We start from the raw sequence: 20,204 nt of genomic DNA, 5'->3' as shown, positions 1-20,204 counted from the left end.
AAAGTAGTCAGATTTAGTATTATTTTTTAAGTGACAACTTCATGTTCTCCAAAAAGAATACCAGGATCACCACTTTCCAATCATGCATGTAAACACACACACACACACACACACACACACACACACACCCCAATTATGGTACATATGAACAAATGCTGTCTTGAAGGACTTGAAGCTTTCAATGCAAATGTATATATTTCTTCTGAATTCACTGTTTTATAACTACAACTTAAAAAAATCATCACCCAGAACCATTCTAGAAATATCCAGTTCCTCCTAGAAACTGGTCATTGTTGAACAGATTCAAAAATAGAAATTTAGATCATCTATAAAATTCATTTTATTTTTTCAATTCCAGTGACAACTGCTGTTTTTAAATCTACTTTTCAGAATAAAATGTCAGGAGCATTTATCATTATTATTATTTTGGGGCAGAGTTTCATTCTTGCTGCCCAGGTTGGAGTGCAGTAATGCAATCTCGGCTCACTGCAACCTCCGCCTCCCAGGTACAACCGATTCTCCTGCCTCAGCCTCCTGAGTAGCTGGGATTACAGGAACCCACCACCATGCTCGGCTAATTTTTTATATTTTTAGTAAAGACAGGTTTTCATCATGTTGGCCAGGCTGGTCTCAAACTACTGACCTCAGGTGATCCACCTGCCTCGGCCTCCCAAAGTGCTGGGATAAAAGCATGAGTCACCACACCTGGCCACATTTATTATTATACTAAATTAACAGATCCAAGTTACCTGAGTCTGGACCTTAATGTGGTAGGTTCTGCCTCACTCAGTAACACCAGCAGTAACTCAGGAGTTTTTATAGAACTTCTAAACAGGGATTGCCAATATAAATGTCCAAGATACCACAAAGGTCCACATACATCTTCAAATTTTCAGAAAGTCTGGCCGCAGTAGATGAAAACTGATTAACAGTACTTATGATAGTTCACTGGAGAATAGATTATTAGAGAGAATACCTATTATGAGGACATAGATGTGGCTGTTTGTATAAGCAAGTATTTAGTGGCTGCTTCTGTGGAACGGTTGAAATTGGTTGAGATTATGCTACTTTAGAGTAGAAATATTAGTCCTCTCACAGTTGTTGGAAGTCTTGATTCATATTTCCACATATCAAATTGCTTGAGGAAATGGGAACTTTTCCTTTCACTATATCTTTCAAAAATGAGGTTTATAGGTGAAAATGGAAAGAGATAACTGGTAATGAAAACAGCTGAAAACTACCGCTCAAAGATCATTAAAAATAGCAGAGAGGGAGAAAAAAAGCTTTATTAAAAATTTAATGAAAACTAGAAACGAAACTGGAAGAGGACTCCAGATAGAGAGCCCAAGATACAACCCGGGCATTACTGTAGTTCAGAGCTTCATCCAAGAGGCTTCCTAATGCTCAAAGACTCTTCCTAGAGCTTAAATTCCACCAGGATAAACTCTAATTCATTGAAGTGTTCCCTGTAGAAGATATGTCTGACTTCTACAGTCTTTACAAACTGGCATAATTCTAGTTACATTTATAACGAGACCTCTTAATTCAATCATCTCTGCTTTGGCTTCTGAGACAGCCTCTTAATGGGCCTCTCTACATTTATTCTTACTTTTATTTGACCCACTCTTCACAGAGCAGGGAAGATTGCATAAACAAAAACATAAATCCAGTCATACCACTTCTCTGTTCTTTTTTTTTTTTTTTTTTTTTGAGACTGAGTCTGGCTCTGTCGCCCAGGAGCTCCGCCTCCCGGGTTTACGCCATTCTCCTGCCTCAGCCTCCGGAGTAGCTGGGACCACATGCACCCGCCACCTCGCCCGGCTAGTTTTTTGTATTTTTTAGTAGAGACGGGGGTTTCACCGTGTTAGCCAGGATGGTCTCGATCTCCTGACCTTGTGATCCGCCCGTCTCGGCCTCCCAAAGTGCTGGGATTACAGGCTTGAGCCACCGCGCCCGGCCACTTCTCTGTTCTTAACAGCTTCCATTTACTCTTAGGAAAAAACTCCAACTCTTACCTTTTCTATAAGGTTCAGAATAATGAAACCTACTCACCCCACAACCCAATCTACTCTAGCTACTCTGGCTTTCTTTTCCCATTCTCCCAAAGCTCTTCTCCACCATCAGGTTTTTGCACCTGCTGTTCCTTCTGTAGAATGTTTTTCCTTCCTTGTCTGCCTGGAAACTCCAATCCTTCACTTCTCAGCTTAAAAGTGACTTCCTCAGGAAAACTCTGCCTTTTTATCAATCTTCCACTCCTCACACACCTCTGGCCCCTATCATTTGCTGATTCTTTCACTATACTTTATTTTATAATTGCAATTAAGTATTCGTTTAATGTCTTTTTCCAACCCTATACTGCAAGTCCCATGAAGGTATGATTGTGTCTTATCTACTGCTGCTTCCTTGGTGCCAAATATAGGGCAGGAAATAAGCAATCAAAAGGAATAGATTTTTACAATGGGCTCTTGCACAAGGTAATGAGAATTAGTCTATCTCACGCAAAATCATGACTCTATCAACAATACATACTATAACACAAGTCATCTTGAGAGCCTAACAAATGAAGTAGCTGATGAAGCAAGATTTTTCACAATCTTTTCATTCCCAAATACTCTAAATCTTCAACTAGACTTCTAGGCTAGAGACATGTAGTTAGGTTCCTTGAAAACATTTATGGAATTCATTGTGGCAGTTAAGTTTCCTGGATAAAAATACACTGAGGACCTCAACCAAAGCCAAGCAACCTTCAAATGAATGAGTCATTATAAGAAATTGTGATAAAAAAGCCACCCAAGAAGAAGTAATAAGAAATTCAACCAGTGTTCTCCTGAATATAGTTCAGCCAATTCATTCTAGTTCAGATAAAACACACGCTTGATGGATGGGATAAAGACATGCAAAAAATAGTAAGATTTCAGGAGAGAGCTGTTAAATGAGGATTTCCCAAGATGATTATGACTTTGAAAGTTTTAGTATAAAGAAATTCCTGATTAAGGTGGTTGTTTCAAAAATCTTTGGAAGCTAAGATTCATCCAAAATAGAATATAGCCACTTGAAATTTGGCAGAGGTTTGTAAGCTACGCAACATTCTGATTCTTTTATCTGAGGTCATAGCCAATTCTTAAGTAAACTTAATGCAGGATATTAAGGTTTCTGTGGGTCAAAAAGCCTCATAATTTAAATATCTAACGTGAGAAACTTTTTTTTTTTTTTAAAAAGAGGATACTTATTTTCCAGAAACTTTCAACTTGATAAGTAACAGAGAAAAGCAAAAATACGAATCAAAATAAATAATTTAACCTGATATTAAGGTTAAGAAACTTAATGAAAATGACAAGCAAATTAACTTTATTATCTATCCTCTCACCTATCAACCCCAAGACTTTAAGTAAAACTTAAAGGATGGTAATCCATTATCATCTCACTTGTGTTCTCTACATTACTCTTTCAGTGGTAGGGGTGGGGAACATGTGTATGCATGTGTACAGTGGTAGAAGGGGGGAAACTAACATTGTATGTGTCTGCTATGCCATGAGCCTACAAATGGTACACGTTTTTATTAGATTCAGTCCTCACAACTCACAGCAGTGAAATGACTGGCCAGAGGTTAGCTAGCTAGCACGTGGTAGAGGCAAGCTTTGATTCCAGGAACAGACACCTAGAGTCCTTTCCACAACATCACACTGTATATGTTTTCCTGGTTCTGTCAAAAATATTAATTGTTCATTTGGCATAATGTTTCTAGTTCTTTTCTACTATTTCATCCAAATGAATTTTCCTTCTCATTTTCCATGACAGATTTTGTTAGCCTTCACACCTTGCCCTATTGCTTATAAACTAAAGAAAGGCAGGTTCCTCCATACAAAACAGCTCTCTCCTCTGTCACTTTCTAAATGAAACTTTCAATAAGACATATCGTGTTTATCTAAAACCCACCATAGCTGAGTAGGAATCACTTGCTTTCCCCTATAATTCCCAGTGCCCAGCACTCTCACAATTAGGAGGTTCTTGATAATGTCCTCATTTCATACAATATGAAGTAAAAGCCAATTTAAACTTTTAAATGGTAACTTAATTCAATGCTGACTATCAAAATATCAACTTTTAAAAATTTAAATGATTGTTTTGATATATTCTTATACTAGCAACACTTCTTAAACTTTCTCATCATGGTACCCCTACATAGCAGGGGGAAATGAACACATCCCACAGCAGCTAAAACATATGAGAGATTTCATGCAGGTCTTGCATTTTATCTTAGAGATTCAGGTAAATTTTGGATTCTATTCTATTTAATAATCTTTTGTTTTTAAACTTTTAAGTTTGGGGTACATGTGCGGGTTTGTTACACAAGTAAGCTTGGGTCATGGGGGCTTGTTTTACAGATTATTTTATCATCCAGGTATTAAGCCTGGTATCCATTATTTATTTTTCCTGATCCTCTCCCACCTCCCACCCTCCAAAAATCCCCAGTGTGTGTTGTTCCCCTCATGTGTTTTCATAATTTAGCTCCCACTTATAAGTCAGAACATGCACCTGCAGTATTTGGTTTTCTGTTCCTGCATTAATTAGTCTGCTAAAGACAAGGGCTTCCAGCTCCATCCATGTCCCTGTAAAGAACATCTTGTTCTTTTTCATAGCTGAATAGTATTCCATGATGTGTATGTACAAAACTTTCTTTATCCAGTCTATCACTGATGGGCATTTAAGGTGATTCTAAGTCTCTGCTATTAAATAGTGGTGCAATGAACATACACGTGCATGTGTCTTTATGACAGAATAATTGATATTCCTTTGGGTATATATCCAGTCATGGGATTGCTGGGTTGAATGGTATTTCTGTCTTTAGGTCTTTGAGGAATTACCACATTGTCTTCCACAATGGCTGAACTGACTGACACTCCCACGAACACTGTATACTGTTCCTTTTTCCCCACAACCTCACCAGCACCTGAATAACCTTGTTTTTCATTTTCCCCCTTTACACCACATTTTCCTCCTAAACATTAGCAATTTAGAAATACACCATGTTTATTTCATGCTGTCTGAGCACTCCTCAGGTACCCCTGGGGATGTGAGATCTTATTCTTTGAAAATAATGGTAGTATGGTCTTTAACACAGCACTATGAAGCAGTAAACTGTGAATAATAACGTTTTAAATTGATATAAAACATTTCAATAATTTATAAATTTTAAAAATGTTATTATAGGCTGGGTGCAGTAGCTCACACCTGTAATTCCAGCACTTTGGGAGGCCGAGCCAAGCGGATCACCTGAGGTCAGGAGTTCGAGACCAGCCTGGCCAACATGGAGAAACCCCACCTCTACTAAAAATACAAAATTAGCCAGGCATGGTGGCGCATGCCTATAATCCCAGCTACTCGGGAGGCTGGGACAGGAGAATCACTTGAACCCGGGAGGCGGAAGTTGCGCTGAGCTGAGATCGCACCACTGCACTCCAGCCTGGGCGATAAGAGAGAAACTCTGTCTCAAAAAAAAAAAAAAAAAGTTATACAGTTTGTGTTCCAACCTTATAAAAATAAAAAAAATCAGTATTTCAGCAGTATTTCCTCTACTAAGGAAAGGAAAGTAACATTCATGTACTTTTATTTTTGGAACTTTGAAACTGATCTCACCTTATTTGTCAAATTTATATATATGCTATTAACTGTTCAGTCTTTCTGCTCTATTCCAATTTCAGAAAACAGCTACTGAAAAAAAGCATTTTATTTTTGTTATTAGAAATTACAAACTGTAGGAGCCACTGCATAAGGTGAAAATTACCTTGTTTATCTATAACAGAGTATGAGGCCAAAAATCCGCGTCCAGAAACATGGATTCCACTCATGAACAGCAATGTGATTTCATTGCCTTTTGATTCAATTGAATGGTTCATTTGCAACCCCAGACCACAGTATTTGCCTAGGAATGAAAGAAAAGCAGATTATTTGCTGTGACTCTCTTTAAGTCAATAATATTTGCAATGTAGATAACAGAATCAGAATAATATACCAAGCTGGCTATTAAATTAGTATAAAACAAGGACTAAAATGTTTAATGATTATAAATCATATTACTCTGGAGGAAAAAAATGACAAGTAATGTCTATTCAAATGATTCAAAAGGAAAAGCAGTACATGCATCAGTGAACTTATAGAGATTAATTTCCTGTGAAAGACATATATACTCTTTAAAAACAATAATAAGGGACTAAAAAAAATTAACAAAATATTTCATCCAGGCAGGTGGTTCACAAATGAACTGATGGTTAATTAGCAGTATTCTTAACATGCTTCCCTCAAACCCCCTTAGATTCTGACCTCAGGTCACACCTCAAGCCTTTTTGTGGACCTACTCAATTTTACTTCTGAGGGTTGTTGGATTTCTAGTTAATCTCTTTAGGTGATCACATTTCATCCCATGGCTTTAACTATGATCTGACAACGCACAAGCTTAACCGTCCATCCACAGCTTTTTCCTTAAATGTCAGATGCATATATATAACTGTGTGCCTAACTTCCATCCTTTAATGTCTATCACAAGGGTGTCCAATCTTTTGGCTTCCCTGGGCCACACTGGAAAAAGAATTGTCTTGGACCACAAATAAAATACATTAATACTAACGACAGCTGCTGGGCACAATCAATCAATCAATCAACCAATAAACAAACACAAAAAATAAATCACAAAAAAATCTCATAATGTTTTAAGAAAGTTTACGAATTTCTGTTGGGCCGCATTCAAAGCTGTCCTGGGCCACATGTGGCCTGCAGGCCACAGGTTGGACAGGCTATAAAAAATAACATATCCTCAGTACAGATCTAAGATACTAAGATAAAAAGGAAGAAGAAGGAGAGACATTAAAGCAAGACATACACTAATAAATAATAAAAACTGATTTTCTTATGTGCTTGGTAACTTGTGTAAGAAATTCTGAATAAGGACTTTCAAAAATGTTTTAAACTATGGCAACATCACTTGAATAAGAGTCATGTGGACTTCCAAGAATCATTTTCAAGGATGATACCTGATTTTATGAGTAGAGAATTCTAAGGAATTGACAAAGAAAACAAAACAAAACCTCACTAGAACTAGTAAAGAAACTTAGCTAAGTCACAGGATCCATATACAAATATCAACTGCATTTCCATATATGCTAGTGCAATCTGAAATGAAATTTTTAAAACTCCATCCATAATAGCATCACAAAAGTCAAAAAACTTAGGAATAAAATTGCTGTAAAAAGTTCAAAATCAGCATACCTCAAAACAATAAGAGCTATATATGACAAACCCACAGCCAATATCATACTGAATGGGCAAAAACTGGACGCATTCCCTTTGAAAACTGGCACAAGACAAGGATGCCCTCTCTCACCACTCCTATTAACATGGTATTGGAAGTTCTGGCCATGGCAATCAGTCAAGAGAAAGAAATAAAGGGTATTCAAACAAGAAGAGAGGAAGTAAAATTGTCTCTGTTTGCAGACGACATGACTGTATATTTAGAAAATCCCACTATCTCAGCCCAAAATCTCCTTAAGCTGATAGACAACTTCAGCAAAGTCTCAGGATACAAAATCAATGTGAAAAAACCACAAGCATTCCTATACACCAATAACAGACAGACAGCCAAATCATGAGTGAACTCCCATTCACAATTGCTGCAAAGAGAATAAAATAACTAGGAATACAACTTAAAGGGACACGAAGGACCTCTTCAAGGACAAACCACTGCTTAAGGAAATAAGAGAGAATATAAACAAATGGAAAAACATTCCATGCTCATGGATAGAATCAATATTGTGAAAATGGCCATAATGCCCAAATATATAGATTCAATGCTATACACATCAAGCTACCATTGACTTTCTTCACAGAATTAGAAAAAACTACTTTAAATTTCGTATGGAACCAAAAAAGAGTCCACATAGCCAAGACAATCCTAAGCAAAAAGAACAAAGCTGAAGGCATGACGCTACCTGACTTCAAATTATACCACAAGGCTACAGTAATCAAAACAGCATGGTACTGGTACCAAAACGGGTATATGGACCACTGGAACAGAACAGAGGCCTCAGAAATAACACCACATATCTACAACCATTTGATCTTTGACAAACCTGACAAAAGCAATGGGGAAAGGGTTCCCTATTTAATAAATGCTGTTGGGAAAACTGGCTAGCTGGCCATATGCAGAAAACTGAAACTGGGCCCGTTCCTTACACCTTATAAAAAATTAACTCAAGATGAATCAAAGACTTAATGTATAACACCTAACACCATAAAAACCCTAGAAGAAAACATAGGCAATACCATTCAGAACATAGGCATGGGCAAAGACTTCATGACGAAACACCAAAAGCAATGGCAACAAAAGCCAAAACTGACAAATGGAATCTAATTCAACAAAAAGGCTGCACCAATTTATTCCCTTCTCCCCAGCAATATTGGAGATAAAGAAACTGGTAACTTGTTGTTTTCTTGATTAACTTTTCCAACCTGTGTTTACTTGTAAAATTTCCTGTAGTATGTGATCTTTTAATGCTTCTAGGATATTCCTTTCCTACTTCCTTCTCTCCTTCTCTCTTTCTTTCTCTCTCTCTCTTTCAAACGGAGTCTCGCTCTGTCACCCAGGCTGGAGTACAGTGGCGTGATCTTGGCTCATTGCAACCTCTGCCTTCCGGGTTCAAGTAATTCTCCTGTTTCAGCCTCCCAAGTAGCTGGGATTACAGATGCACACCACCACACCTGGCTAATTTTTGTATTTTTATTAGAGACATGGTCTCACCATATTGGCCAGGCTGGTCTTGAACTTCTGACCTGTGGTGATCCACCTACCTCAGCCTCTCAAAGTGATGGGATTACAGGTGTGAGTCACTGCACCCGGCCTTCTAGGGTATTTCTTACCAGGATTCCCTGTCAGTTTTATTTTTAACTTCTTTTATGTTACATATATGGCAAAAGGAAGATTTTTCTGAGTAAGCCTGAACTAATCAGGTAGGCCCATTAAAAGCACATTGTTTTCTCAGGTTGCAGAATTGGAAATAAGAGAGACACATGCCAGGTGTCCTGGAAGAAAGCAAACATCTATGTAGCAACTTGCCTATCAGGGTCATTGCAAGTGGCCTCTAGAAACTTAGAGCAGTCCCTGGCCAACAGTAACCAGGAAAATGGGGACCTCAGTTTTACAACTGCAATGAACTGAATTCTACCAACAACACTTGGAAGAGAACTGTGAGCCCCAGGTGAGAAACATATTCCCAGCTAACACCTTAACTTCGGCCTGGTAGGAACCTGAGCAGAGAATTCAGTCATGCCATGCAATGCCCAGACTTCAGATCCATGGAAACTGGGATGATAAAACTGTGCTCGTTTAAGCTGCTAAGCTTGTGATAATTTGTTATGAAGCAAAATAAAACGGAACACAACCAGGAATTTAGTGTACAGTCCAAGAATATCATGCTTTTGGATAATTGAATCTGATAGAGGTATGGAGAAGAAGTTAGAATTGATGGCTCAGGACCCGAATCAGCCCACAGGCCTCTTGGTCTGTACAGTTCTGGGCTATACTCTCCTTCAAAAATGTTTAAATTAGGTGTTAAAGTTTTCAAAATCTGGAAACCTTACATACATTCTGAATTTCCAACTTCTCTTGAAAAATCACAAGGAAAAAAGGAAATCTAGGCCAGTTTTCTAAGTGATTGTCCTTAAGTAGCAGCTATCCCCTTTGAAAAAGAAAGTCACACTCCAGTTTGCCACAGCCCTACCACTCCACAATGCCCCCCAGTCCTGAAGCTCAGCTATCATTTATCATCATAGCTATGCTGTTATTCTTCATATGCCTAGGCCATTTCACTTCTTTATTTCATCTGTCTAGACCCTGTTGGCAGTGAGTTTGTAGCCACTTGTATAGAGTGTAGAGAGCTCATGGTCACCATGCCTCTTCTGATGTCCACATTAACCACAGTAGATGAACAGCAATAAATTAAGCTCTAGAAGATGTTAAATGGAAACATTCTGTATTCAAAAGACAGGTGAGATAGTGCATCTGACTCTGATAAACCAGAAGTATAGTTAATACTGTTACTATAAAATCTTCTGCAGAAATCTTATTTATGTTCTCAATTAAATGGAAGCTCATTCAACTTGCTGAGGTGTGCCATGGAACAATGCTTTCCTTAGGAATCTGCAACTCAGAAGGATGGACCAGAGGGCAGAGAGTTACTTGCTAGAACAAAAGCACATCAGCTCTGTCCACTTTCAGTAGGGGGAAATGAAGCTTGCTTAAAGAGCATAGATTCTAATTTACAAACTTCTTTACAAACAGGTTTTTTTTTTTTTTTTTTTTTTTTTTTTTTTACTAGTATAGGAGCATCTCCGGTCTCAAAAAACAAAATTTGGAATTCTCAAAGGAACTCATTTATTGAAACCCTGAATATCCAGGCACTAAGCCAGGTAGACTGGGGATTCGGTGATGGAATGAGAGGCAGTAATGCTCTCAGAAAGCTTAGTGTAGTGGGACAAATCAAATGCACAGTTGAATCCTCTAAGGTACCGAAGAGGCCATTATAGTGCCTGGACAATGTTTACCATAGATGCTATCATTAAATAACTCCCGTCAGTAAAGTTTCTTTAAAAAGTCTGGCTTTGAGGACCATTGCCTTATGCTTGGTGGGCCAGAGTGAGGTGGAGATGTACAAATTAACTCCCTGACTTGGAGTTGTTGAGTGTCCTCTTTTTGAATGTCTAAAATGTCTTCCCATAATCATTTCTCTTATACTGTGAATAAGCTGTTCTTTCTGGCTGGATTTAGCCTTAGTTTTAGCTGCTTCAGCAAAGACTTGCCTGCAGAAGATAATGATAGGAAGGTATAGCTCTAATTTCTTTTTAAACAATTAGACTATTGGGCATATATTTAAAATGGGACATAACGGATATTTACTAGGTTTAAAAGGGATTTAGCAATATTACTAAAAATGAATTTGCCTCTCCTTCTAAAATATAGTGGTTTTAGAAAAGTATTTTAAATTATATTTTTCTACAACATATCATAGTTATTGTACATCTTGATTTTAGAAAAGTAGCTACTTTGGTGTTTTTCATCTTAAGCAGCAGATCTGATATCTGCACATTTTAAAGTGAATAAATGCTGCATGGGAAAATGTACCTTGATACTTTGACTCCTACCTCACACAACACAACTAAAAATCAATTCTGGACGGATTGACGATAATATATGTAGAAACAAATCCAATAAGGCTTTAAGTGGAAAACTTTGAGAACAGCTTCATGACCTAGAAATGGGCAAAACTTCCTTAAACAGAACACAAAAAGTACTAACCATAAAATAATTACTAAGCACAAACTACATAAAATTAATGTCTATTTATCACAAGATAACAATAATGGAGCAAAATGGCAATCCATAGCAGTGGAGAAGATATGTGTACTACACCTAAAAAGAACCCATTACCAGAATATATACAGAACTCCAACAAATGAATAAGAAAAGGATCTCCCAACAGAGAATATGCATGAAAACGTAAACAGATTCTTTATAAATGAAGATATTCAAATGGATAATAAATGTATGAAAAGAGCACAACATCATCAGCTCTCAAGGAAATACAAAGCAAACTATGTATAACATGCCATCAGTACACACACACCAGAACAGTTAATGTGGAGAAAAGCAGAGAATGGTAACTGGAACTCTTATACACTGGTAGAGGGTGTAAAATAGTACAGCCACAAAAACATTTGGCAATAACTGCTATAGCTGAAAATATGCAACCCAGCGACCCAGCGATTCCTCTTCTACATATAGAAATGTGTACTTACGTACATCTTCAACATAAAAAAGGGTCAGTTTTACTACACTCACACCAACATAACATTAAAATTTTAATTTTTTTATGAATCCAAAAGTCAGAAAAAAATGTACTTAGTTTTAAAACTTTGCATTTCTTTGATTATCAGCATAGCTGCCTCCTCTAAAATCCTTTCAGAACTGTAGCTCAGACAAAAGAGCATATAGGTTTTTACCACTATCTACGATGGTAACCAAACAGTCTTGACAGAAAAATTTATAGCATTCAGATGTGCTAAAAATAAGGTAATATCAAAATTCTCCATCGAAATTTTCCAAGTGGGCTTTCCTTCTCTCTTATGAAACTTCTACTTTAGTAAAGACTTTAAGAGTTATCTTTTGGAAAACAAGCCAACTTCTGTAAAGAAGAGAGCTTCACATTCTATTTCTTAATAAAACATCTTGAAAAGGTAGTGATTCAAGGTCCTAGCTCTAAGTTGACAGATTCTTTCAGTATAGCTGGCAGTTTCTCATGCCAAGTATGCTAATACAAAAAGCAATGAGTCATAATAATGTGAAGACTTCAGCAAAACCAGATGTGGTGCCAAGCATCACAGATGAGACATTCATAGAATATCAAGAAATTTCTTTAAAGCTTTTCTGAAAAAATATACTCTTCACTACTTAGGAGATGTCAAAATCTTTTAATATCCACTTAAAAGGCTCACAAATTGGAATTCTTAGATGGGGCCAGGATCTCACAGGAGAGTACGTTCCCTCCAGTTAAATGTTGTTGAGAAATGGACAGTTGTCAATTCCTCAATAATCTGCCTCAAAATCTCAGAGGAAACATTTAGGATACTGAAAGAACAAAACAAAACAACAAATATATAGGCAATCTCTCCCGAACTACGGTCTCTCTCAGAAGAAAAAAAAAATACATTAACGAAGAGGCCTATTATGAGCTACAAAGCTTATAAACCGCTGCAAACTGCAAGCCCTATCCACAGAAATACAGAGGTACAATGTTAATCTACTTAAAAATACACAGTATAAAAAGAAAACAAAAAATGTGAGTCCCTAAAATTTAGTTTATGAAAACCCTCACGCCCTACAAAAACAGCGACAGAAGGAAACTACAGCACAGCACTCCAAACTTAATTAAATGTCCTCAAACATTTGGGATATGATAAAATATCTTGAACCATAAATTCAGAAACTAGGGGCAGAAATGGACAAAAAAGCAGAAAGAAATGAGAGTTGGTTGACCTCAGGAAAGAAATACAAGAAAAGACAAAAGTATACCAAAAATGACGAATTAAGACCACATTATAAAGTGCACAAGGAATTACAGATTCTAATGAAAACATAAGGAATGTTGAAAAGAAGAAAAAAAAACAGACTAAAAAGAATATTTAGAAAGTAAAAAGGTGAGAATGTGGCTGAAATGAAAGGGGATATAATGGCAAAAAAGTTTCAACTGATGTATAAGTATTAAAAATAAATACACAAAGCAATGGAACAAATATTAATATTAAAAAATAGGCATATAGGATTACCTCAAACTAAAATGCTTTTGCATAGCAAAGAAAACAATCAACAGAGTGAAGAGACAGAGAAAGAGAAAACACCTGCAAACTATGTATCTGGTAAGGGGTTAATACCAAAAGCGTATGAGGAGGTCAAACAACTCAAAAGCAAGAAAACAAATAACTTTAAAAATGAACAAAGACCTAAGTAGGTACTTTTCAGAATAAGTTTATGAAAACAATCCCCTCCCCTATTATACAAATAGCCAACAGATATATGAAAAAATGTTCTGCACCATTAAACACCAAGGAAATGAAAATAAAACCACAATGAGATATCACCTCACACTTGCTAGAATGGCTATTATCAAAAAGACAAAAGATAAGTGTTGACAAGAATGTGGAGAAAATGGTACCCTTCTACACTATTGGTGGGAATCTAAATTAGTATAGCTGTTCATGAAAACCAGGATGAAAGTTCCTCAAAAAAATTAAAAATAGAACTACCAAATGGTCCAGTAATTCTACTACTGGGTATACACATCCAAAGAAAATGAAATCAATATGTTGAAAAGACATCTACACTCCCATGTTCACGGCTGCATTATTCACAATAGCTAAGATATGGAATCAATCGAAATATCCATCAGTAGATAAATGGATAAAGGAAATGTGGTATATGAACACAGCAGAGTACTATTCAGCCTATACTAAAAAAACAAAAGAAACCCTGCCATTTGCAACAATATGGATGAAACTGGAGGACATGATGTTAAGTGAAATAAGCAAGGCATAGAAAGACAAATGCTACATGATCTCACTCACATGTAGAATCTAAAAAAGACAAACTCACAGAAGCAGAGAGTAGAACGGATTGAAGCGGGAGTTGGAGGGATGAGTTGGAGAGATGTTGGTCAAGGGACACAAAAATCTCAGTTATACAGGAGTGATAAGTTAAAAAGAACCACTGTATAACAGTGTATTTACTTAAAAATTGCTAAGAGATTTTTAAGTGTTCTCACCACAAAAACGTTAAGTACGTGAAGTAATGCATTTATTAGTCTGATTGATCCATTCTACAATGTATACACATATCAAAACATAATGTACATCATAAATACATACAATTTTCATGTCATTTAAAAATCATTAAATAGGAAGTATTAAAACTATAATCCAAGAAAATTTTCTAGAAATAAAGGAAGACTTGAATTTACATACTGAAAGAGTCCACTGGATACCAGTGAAAACTAACCTGTAATGATCAACTTCAAAACATATCCTTAGAAAACGAATAGACTTTAAAGGTAAAGAAAAAAATCCTCATGGTCACTGTACAAAAACCAAATGCCTTGTAATGGCAAGAGAGTTCAATTACCATCAGACTTCTCAAAAAACAATATGAAGTAAGGGAATCATGGAAAAGCACTTTTTTTTAACTCGAAGAAGTAACATTTGAATCCAAGATTTAGATATTATCAAGCAGCCCCTTCAAGCCTAAAGGCCATAAAAAATTTACAAAGTAAGCAGTTTTCAACATGCGAAATCTGCACCATAAGCCCTTCTTAAGGAATCAAGCTATTCAAAGATGAACTTCATCCCAACAATAGACTAGTGGTTGGACTTGAGGAAAAAGACTGACAGTGATCATTTATTATATTTACTTATAGATCTAGAACAGTTAGAGATGGGGTTGAAGAATAAAAAGATATGATACATGCTGTGTGTTATGAATGTATATTCTGAAAGTGCTACGATTTGGACGTTTGTCCCCATCAAATCTCATGTTGAAATTTATTTATATTATTTTTAAAATTTTTCAATAGCTTTAGGGGTACAAGTAGTTTTGGTTACACAGATAAATTTTATAGTGATGAAATCTGGGCTTTTAGTGTACCCATCACCCAAATAGTGTACATTGTACCCAACAGGTGATTTTTTAATCCCTTACCACCTTCCCCCTTTCTGAGTCTCCAATGTCCATTACAGCATTCTGTATGCTGTCATTTATCCAGAAGGTTAGTCCCCCCTTAGAAGTGAGAACATGTAGTACTTGGTTTTCTGTTCCTGGGTTACTTTACTTAGAATAATGACCCTCAGGTCTATCCAAGGTGCTGCAAAGACATTATTTCATTCTTTTTAAAGGCTGAGTAGTATTCCACTGTGTGTGTATGTGTACATCATATAAAATATATATATATATATATATATTCTTTTTAAAGGCTGAGTAGTATTCCACTGTGTGTGTATGTGTACATCATATATATATATATTCTTTTAAAGGCTGAGTAGTATTCCACTGTCTGTGTATGTGTACATCATATATATATATATATTTTTCTTTTTAAAGGCTGAGTAGTATTCCACTGTGTGTGTATGTGTGCATCATATATATATATTCTTTTTAAAGGCTGAGTAGTATTCCACTGTGTGTGTATGTGTGCATCATATATATACATATTCTTTTTCAAGGCTTAGTATTCCACTGTGTGTGTGTGTACATCATATATATATATATATATATATATATATATATATATATATATATATATTCTTTTTCAAGGCTGAGTAGTATTCCACTGTGTGTGTGTACATCATATATATATATATATATATATATATATGTTCTTCTTTTTCAAGGCTGAGTAGTATTCCACTGTGTATGTGTACATCATATATATATATATTCTTTTTAAAGGCTAAGTAGTATTCCACCGTGTGTGTATGTGTACATCATATATATATATATATATCCTTTTTAAAGGCTGAGTAGTATTCCACTGTGTGTGTGTGTGTGCATCACACACACACACACACACACACACACACACACACATATATATATAAAACATTTTCTTTATCCACTCATTGATTTGATGGACTCTTAGGTTGATTCCGTATCTTCTCCATTGTGAATTCTACTGTGACAAACATACTAGTGCAGGTATCTTTTTCATATAATGACATATTTTCCTTTGGGCAGGTATCAGTAGTGAGACTGCTAAACTGAATGGTAGGTCTAACTTTTAGTTCTTTGATAAATTTCCATAGTGTTTTCCATAGAGGTTGAACTAATTTACATTCTCGCCAACAGTGTATAAGTGTTCCCTGTCCGCACACAACAAAAAAAGAAGTTTTTTGACTTCTTAATGGCCATTCTGACTAGGGCAAATTGGTATCTTGTTGCAGTTTTAATTTGCATTTCTGTGATGACTAGTGATATTGAGCATTTTTCATATGTTTGTTAGTCTTTTGTGTATCTTCTTTTGAGAAACGTCTGTTCATGTTGTTTTTCTACTTTTTAATGGAATTATTTATTTTCTTGCTGATTTGAGTTCCTTGTAGATTATGGACATTCGTTCTTTGTCAGATGTATAGTTTACAAATATTTTCTCCCATTCTGTAGGTTCTCTATTTACTCTCTGTTTACAATGCTGATTATCTCTTTTGCTGTACAAAGCTTTTTAGTTTAATAGAGTCCCCTTTATTTATTTTTGTTGCATTTGCTCTGTCTCGTACTCATAAATTCTCTGCCTATGCCAATATCCAGAACTTTTCCTATGGTTTCTTCTAAAATTGTTATGGTTTCAGGTCTTATATTTGACCCTTTTCCTGTTTTCAAAACAAAGGTGCAGCTTGCTGCCGGCGCTCATTTAATTTTACATAAACACGCTCTTTGAGGCTGAAGCAAATCTGAGTGATAGTCAATGTGAAAATAAAATATAAAAACTGTTTTTCGAGTTATTTCTAAACAGAACTAACATCAGAATTGTCTGAATCATCAGAATCGCCTATTTCAGAAAAACTGAATTCATCAAACGAATCTTTGACCAACTTTTCAAGAACAATATTAACATCATATGTAGGAACGCTGTTTTCTAGGATTTGACATTTTCAATGATTGAGATTATATTTTGTAAGTGGAAATACCGCTACTAAAAACGGAGTGCTATAAATAGGATAATGTCTTTTGTTTCCAAAGTTGATATACTAGAGCAATGCAAAAATAATAATAACAGGGTGCTATTTTGTGGAAAATTTACTTTGGGGTAAATGATGCAGCCACAAGCGCCACTGGTGAGTATTCTCAGAGCAAATGGGGAAAGGGTTAAGTCTTTAATCCATCTTGAGTAAAGTTTTGTAGACAGTGAGAGATAGGGATCCAGTTTCATTCTTCTGTGTATGGCTATCCAATTTTCCAGCACCACCGAATGAACAGGGTGTCCTTTCCCCCATTTTATGTTTCAGTCTGCTCTGTCAAAGATCAGTTGGTTGTAGGTATTTGGCTTTATAGCTGAGTTCTCTATTCTGTGTTATTGGTACATGTGTCTATTTTTATACCAGTTATCATTCTGTGTTGATTACTGTAGCCTTGCAGTATAATTTAAAGATAGTTAAAGTGATAACCCCAGAGTTCTTTTGTTTGCTCAGGACTGCTTTTGCTATTCAGGATTTTTGGTTTATTTGAATTTAGGATTTTCTTTTCTAATTCTGAGAAAAGTGGTGTTTTTGGCAGGATATGATGGCACACGCCTGTAATTCCAGCTGCTTGGGAGGCTAAGCCAGGAGGCTGAGGTTGAAGTGAGCCAAGATTGCACAACTGCACTCCACACTGGGTGAAAGAGTAAAATTCTCTCTAAAAGAAAGAAAGAAAGAAAAAAGGCATTGGTGGTATTTTGGTAGAAACTGTATTGAATGTGTAGATTGTTTTGGGCAGTATGGTCATCTTCACAATACTGATTCTTTCAATTCATGAGCATAGGAGGTTTTTCTATTTGTTTGTATCATCTATGATTTCTTTCATCAGTGTTTTGCAGTTCTATGTGTAGAGATCTTTCACCTCTTTGGTTAAGTATATTCCTAGGGTTGTTTTTTTTTTTTTTCTTTCTTTTTTTGCAGTAATTGTAAATGGGACTGAGTTCTTGATTTGATTCTCAGTTTGGTACATTACTGGTACATAGCAGTAGTACTGATGTGTGTATGATGATTTTGTAACCTGACACTTTACTGATTCATTTATCCAATCTAGGAGATTTTGGAGGAGTCTTTAGAATTTTGAAGGTGTAAGATCACATCATCAGCAAACAGAGATAGTTTGATTTCTCTTTTCTAACTTAGATGCCCTTTATTTCTTTCTCTTGCCTGACTGTTCTAGATAGAACTTCTAGTACTACGTTGAATAAAAGTGGTAGAAGTGGGCATTCTTCTCTGTTCCAGTTCTTAGGAAGAATGCTTTCAGTTTTTCCCCATTCAGTGTGTTGGCTGTGAGTCTGTCATATATGGCTTTTATTATTTTAAGGTATGTTCTTTCTGTGCCTAGTTTGTTGAGAACTTTTTTTTTTTTTTTTTTTTGGAGACACAGTCTTGCTCTGTCGCCCAGGCTGGAGTGCAGTGGCCGGATCTCAGCTCACTGCAAGCTCCGCCTTCCAGGTTTACACCATTCTCCTGCCTCAGCCTCCCGAGTAGCTGGGACTACAGATGCCCGCCACCTCGCCCGGCTAGTTTTTTGTATTTTTTTAGTAGAGACGGGGTTTCACCGTGTTAGCCAGGATGGTCTTGATCTCCTGACCTCGTGATCCACCCGTCTCGGCCTCCCAAAGTGCTGGGATTACAGGCTTGAGCCGCCGCGCCCAGCCTGTTGAGAACTTTTATCATGAAGGGATACTGAATTTTATCAAATGCTTTTTCTTCATCTATGGAAATTTTTTTTGTTTTAATTATATTTATGTGGTGAATCACATTTATTGATTTGCATATGTTGAACCATCCTTGCATTCTTGGTATGAAACCCACTTGATGCTGAATTATCTTGTTGATATACTGCTGAATCTGGTTTGCTAGAATTTTGTTGAGGATTTTTGCACCTATGTTCATTAGGAATATTGGTCTGCAGTTTTCCTTGTTTGTTGTGTCTTTTCCTGGCTTTGGTATCAGGGTGATACTGGTTTCACAGAAATAATTAGGGAGGATTCCCTCTTTCTCAATCTTCTGGAATAGTTTCAGTAGAATTGGTATCAGTTCTTCTTTGAATGTCTGGTAAAATTCAGCTGTGAATCCATCTGGTCCTGGGCATTTGTTGTTGTTGTTGTCGTTGGGAGATTTTTTATTACTGATTCAACCTCACTACTTATTACTTGGTCCATTCAGGATTTCTGTTTCTTCCTCATTCAAACTTGTGGGGTTGTGTGTTTCTAGGAATGTATCCATTTCCTCTAGACTTTCTAGTTTGTGTGCATAGACATATTCACAGTAGTCTTAGATCATCTTTTGCAGTGTTCTACACATTCAGAGAAACTTTCTAATCATAAACTACAGAAATGATCTCTGAAAGTGTAGTCTTCATGTTGAAGTTTAACTGCCAGCATGACAGTATTGGAAAGTGGGGCCTAATGGGAGTTGTTTGGGTCATGGAGCCAGATGTCTCATAAATTGATTAATGCCATCTCATGGGAATCAGTTCTAACTCGAACAGGACTGGATTAGTTACCATGATTATACCATGGATTATACCATGGGTTGTTATAAAGCAAGTAGGCCTCCTCAGTCCCCTCTCTCTGCACAAGCCCCTTCCCCTTCCAGTTTCTTCCATGAGTTGAAGCAGCACAAAACCTTTATACAATGAGCTGTCCACTCTTGTACTTTCCAGTCACCAGAATTACGAGCCAAATAAAATTGTTTTCTTTATAAAACATCCAGCTTCAGTTATTCTGTTGTAGCCACACTAAACAGAATAAATCAGAGGAAACTGGGTACAGAAGGAAGTGGAAAGAAGTCTAGTTCATTGAATGTTATATAGGCAATAGGTAGAAAATAAAGAATACCATTAAAAACGGACAAACTGGATAGTAAATGATTAAGACAAT

General features: G+C 36.4%; 2 protein-coding genes and 1 pseudogene across 3 annotated transcripts in view; all 3 read right to left on the bottom strand.

Annotated features, from left to right (window-relative positions):
- The window catches only part of CLDND1 (claudin domain containing 1), an 871,794-nt gene that overhangs the window by 307,362 nt on the left and 544,228 nt on the right, over positions 1–20,204 (bottom strand). The gene's annotated exons all lie outside the window — the stretch shown is intronic.
- Positions 1–20,204, bottom strand: part of DCBLD2 (discoidin, CUB and LCCL domain containing 2) — an 87,752-nt gene that overhangs the window by 37,930 nt on the left and 29,618 nt on the right. For both annotated transcript variants that reach the window (XM_050782050.1, XM_050782051.1), the window contains exon 3: positions 5,786–5,923. In XM_050782050.1, coding sequence (XP_050638007.1) covers positions 5,786–5,923 — 138 coding nt within the window. The remainder of the gene's footprint in view (positions 1–5,785; positions 5,924–20,204) is intronic.
- LOC126949593 (uncharacterized) lies at positions 19,586–19,681 on the bottom strand (annotated as a pseudogene).

The sequence above is a fragment of the Macaca thibetana genome, chromosome 2 (genome assembly GCF_024542745.1).
Source record: "Macaca thibetana thibetana isolate TM-01 chromosome 2, ASM2454274v1, whole genome shotgun sequence".
NCBI classification, from domain to species: domain Eukaryota; kingdom Metazoa; phylum Chordata; class Mammalia; order Primates; family Cercopithecidae; genus Macaca; species Macaca thibetana.
The sequence above is the reverse complement of the archived record's forward strand: the minus strand, read 5'-3'. Positions and strand labels throughout refer to the sequence as shown.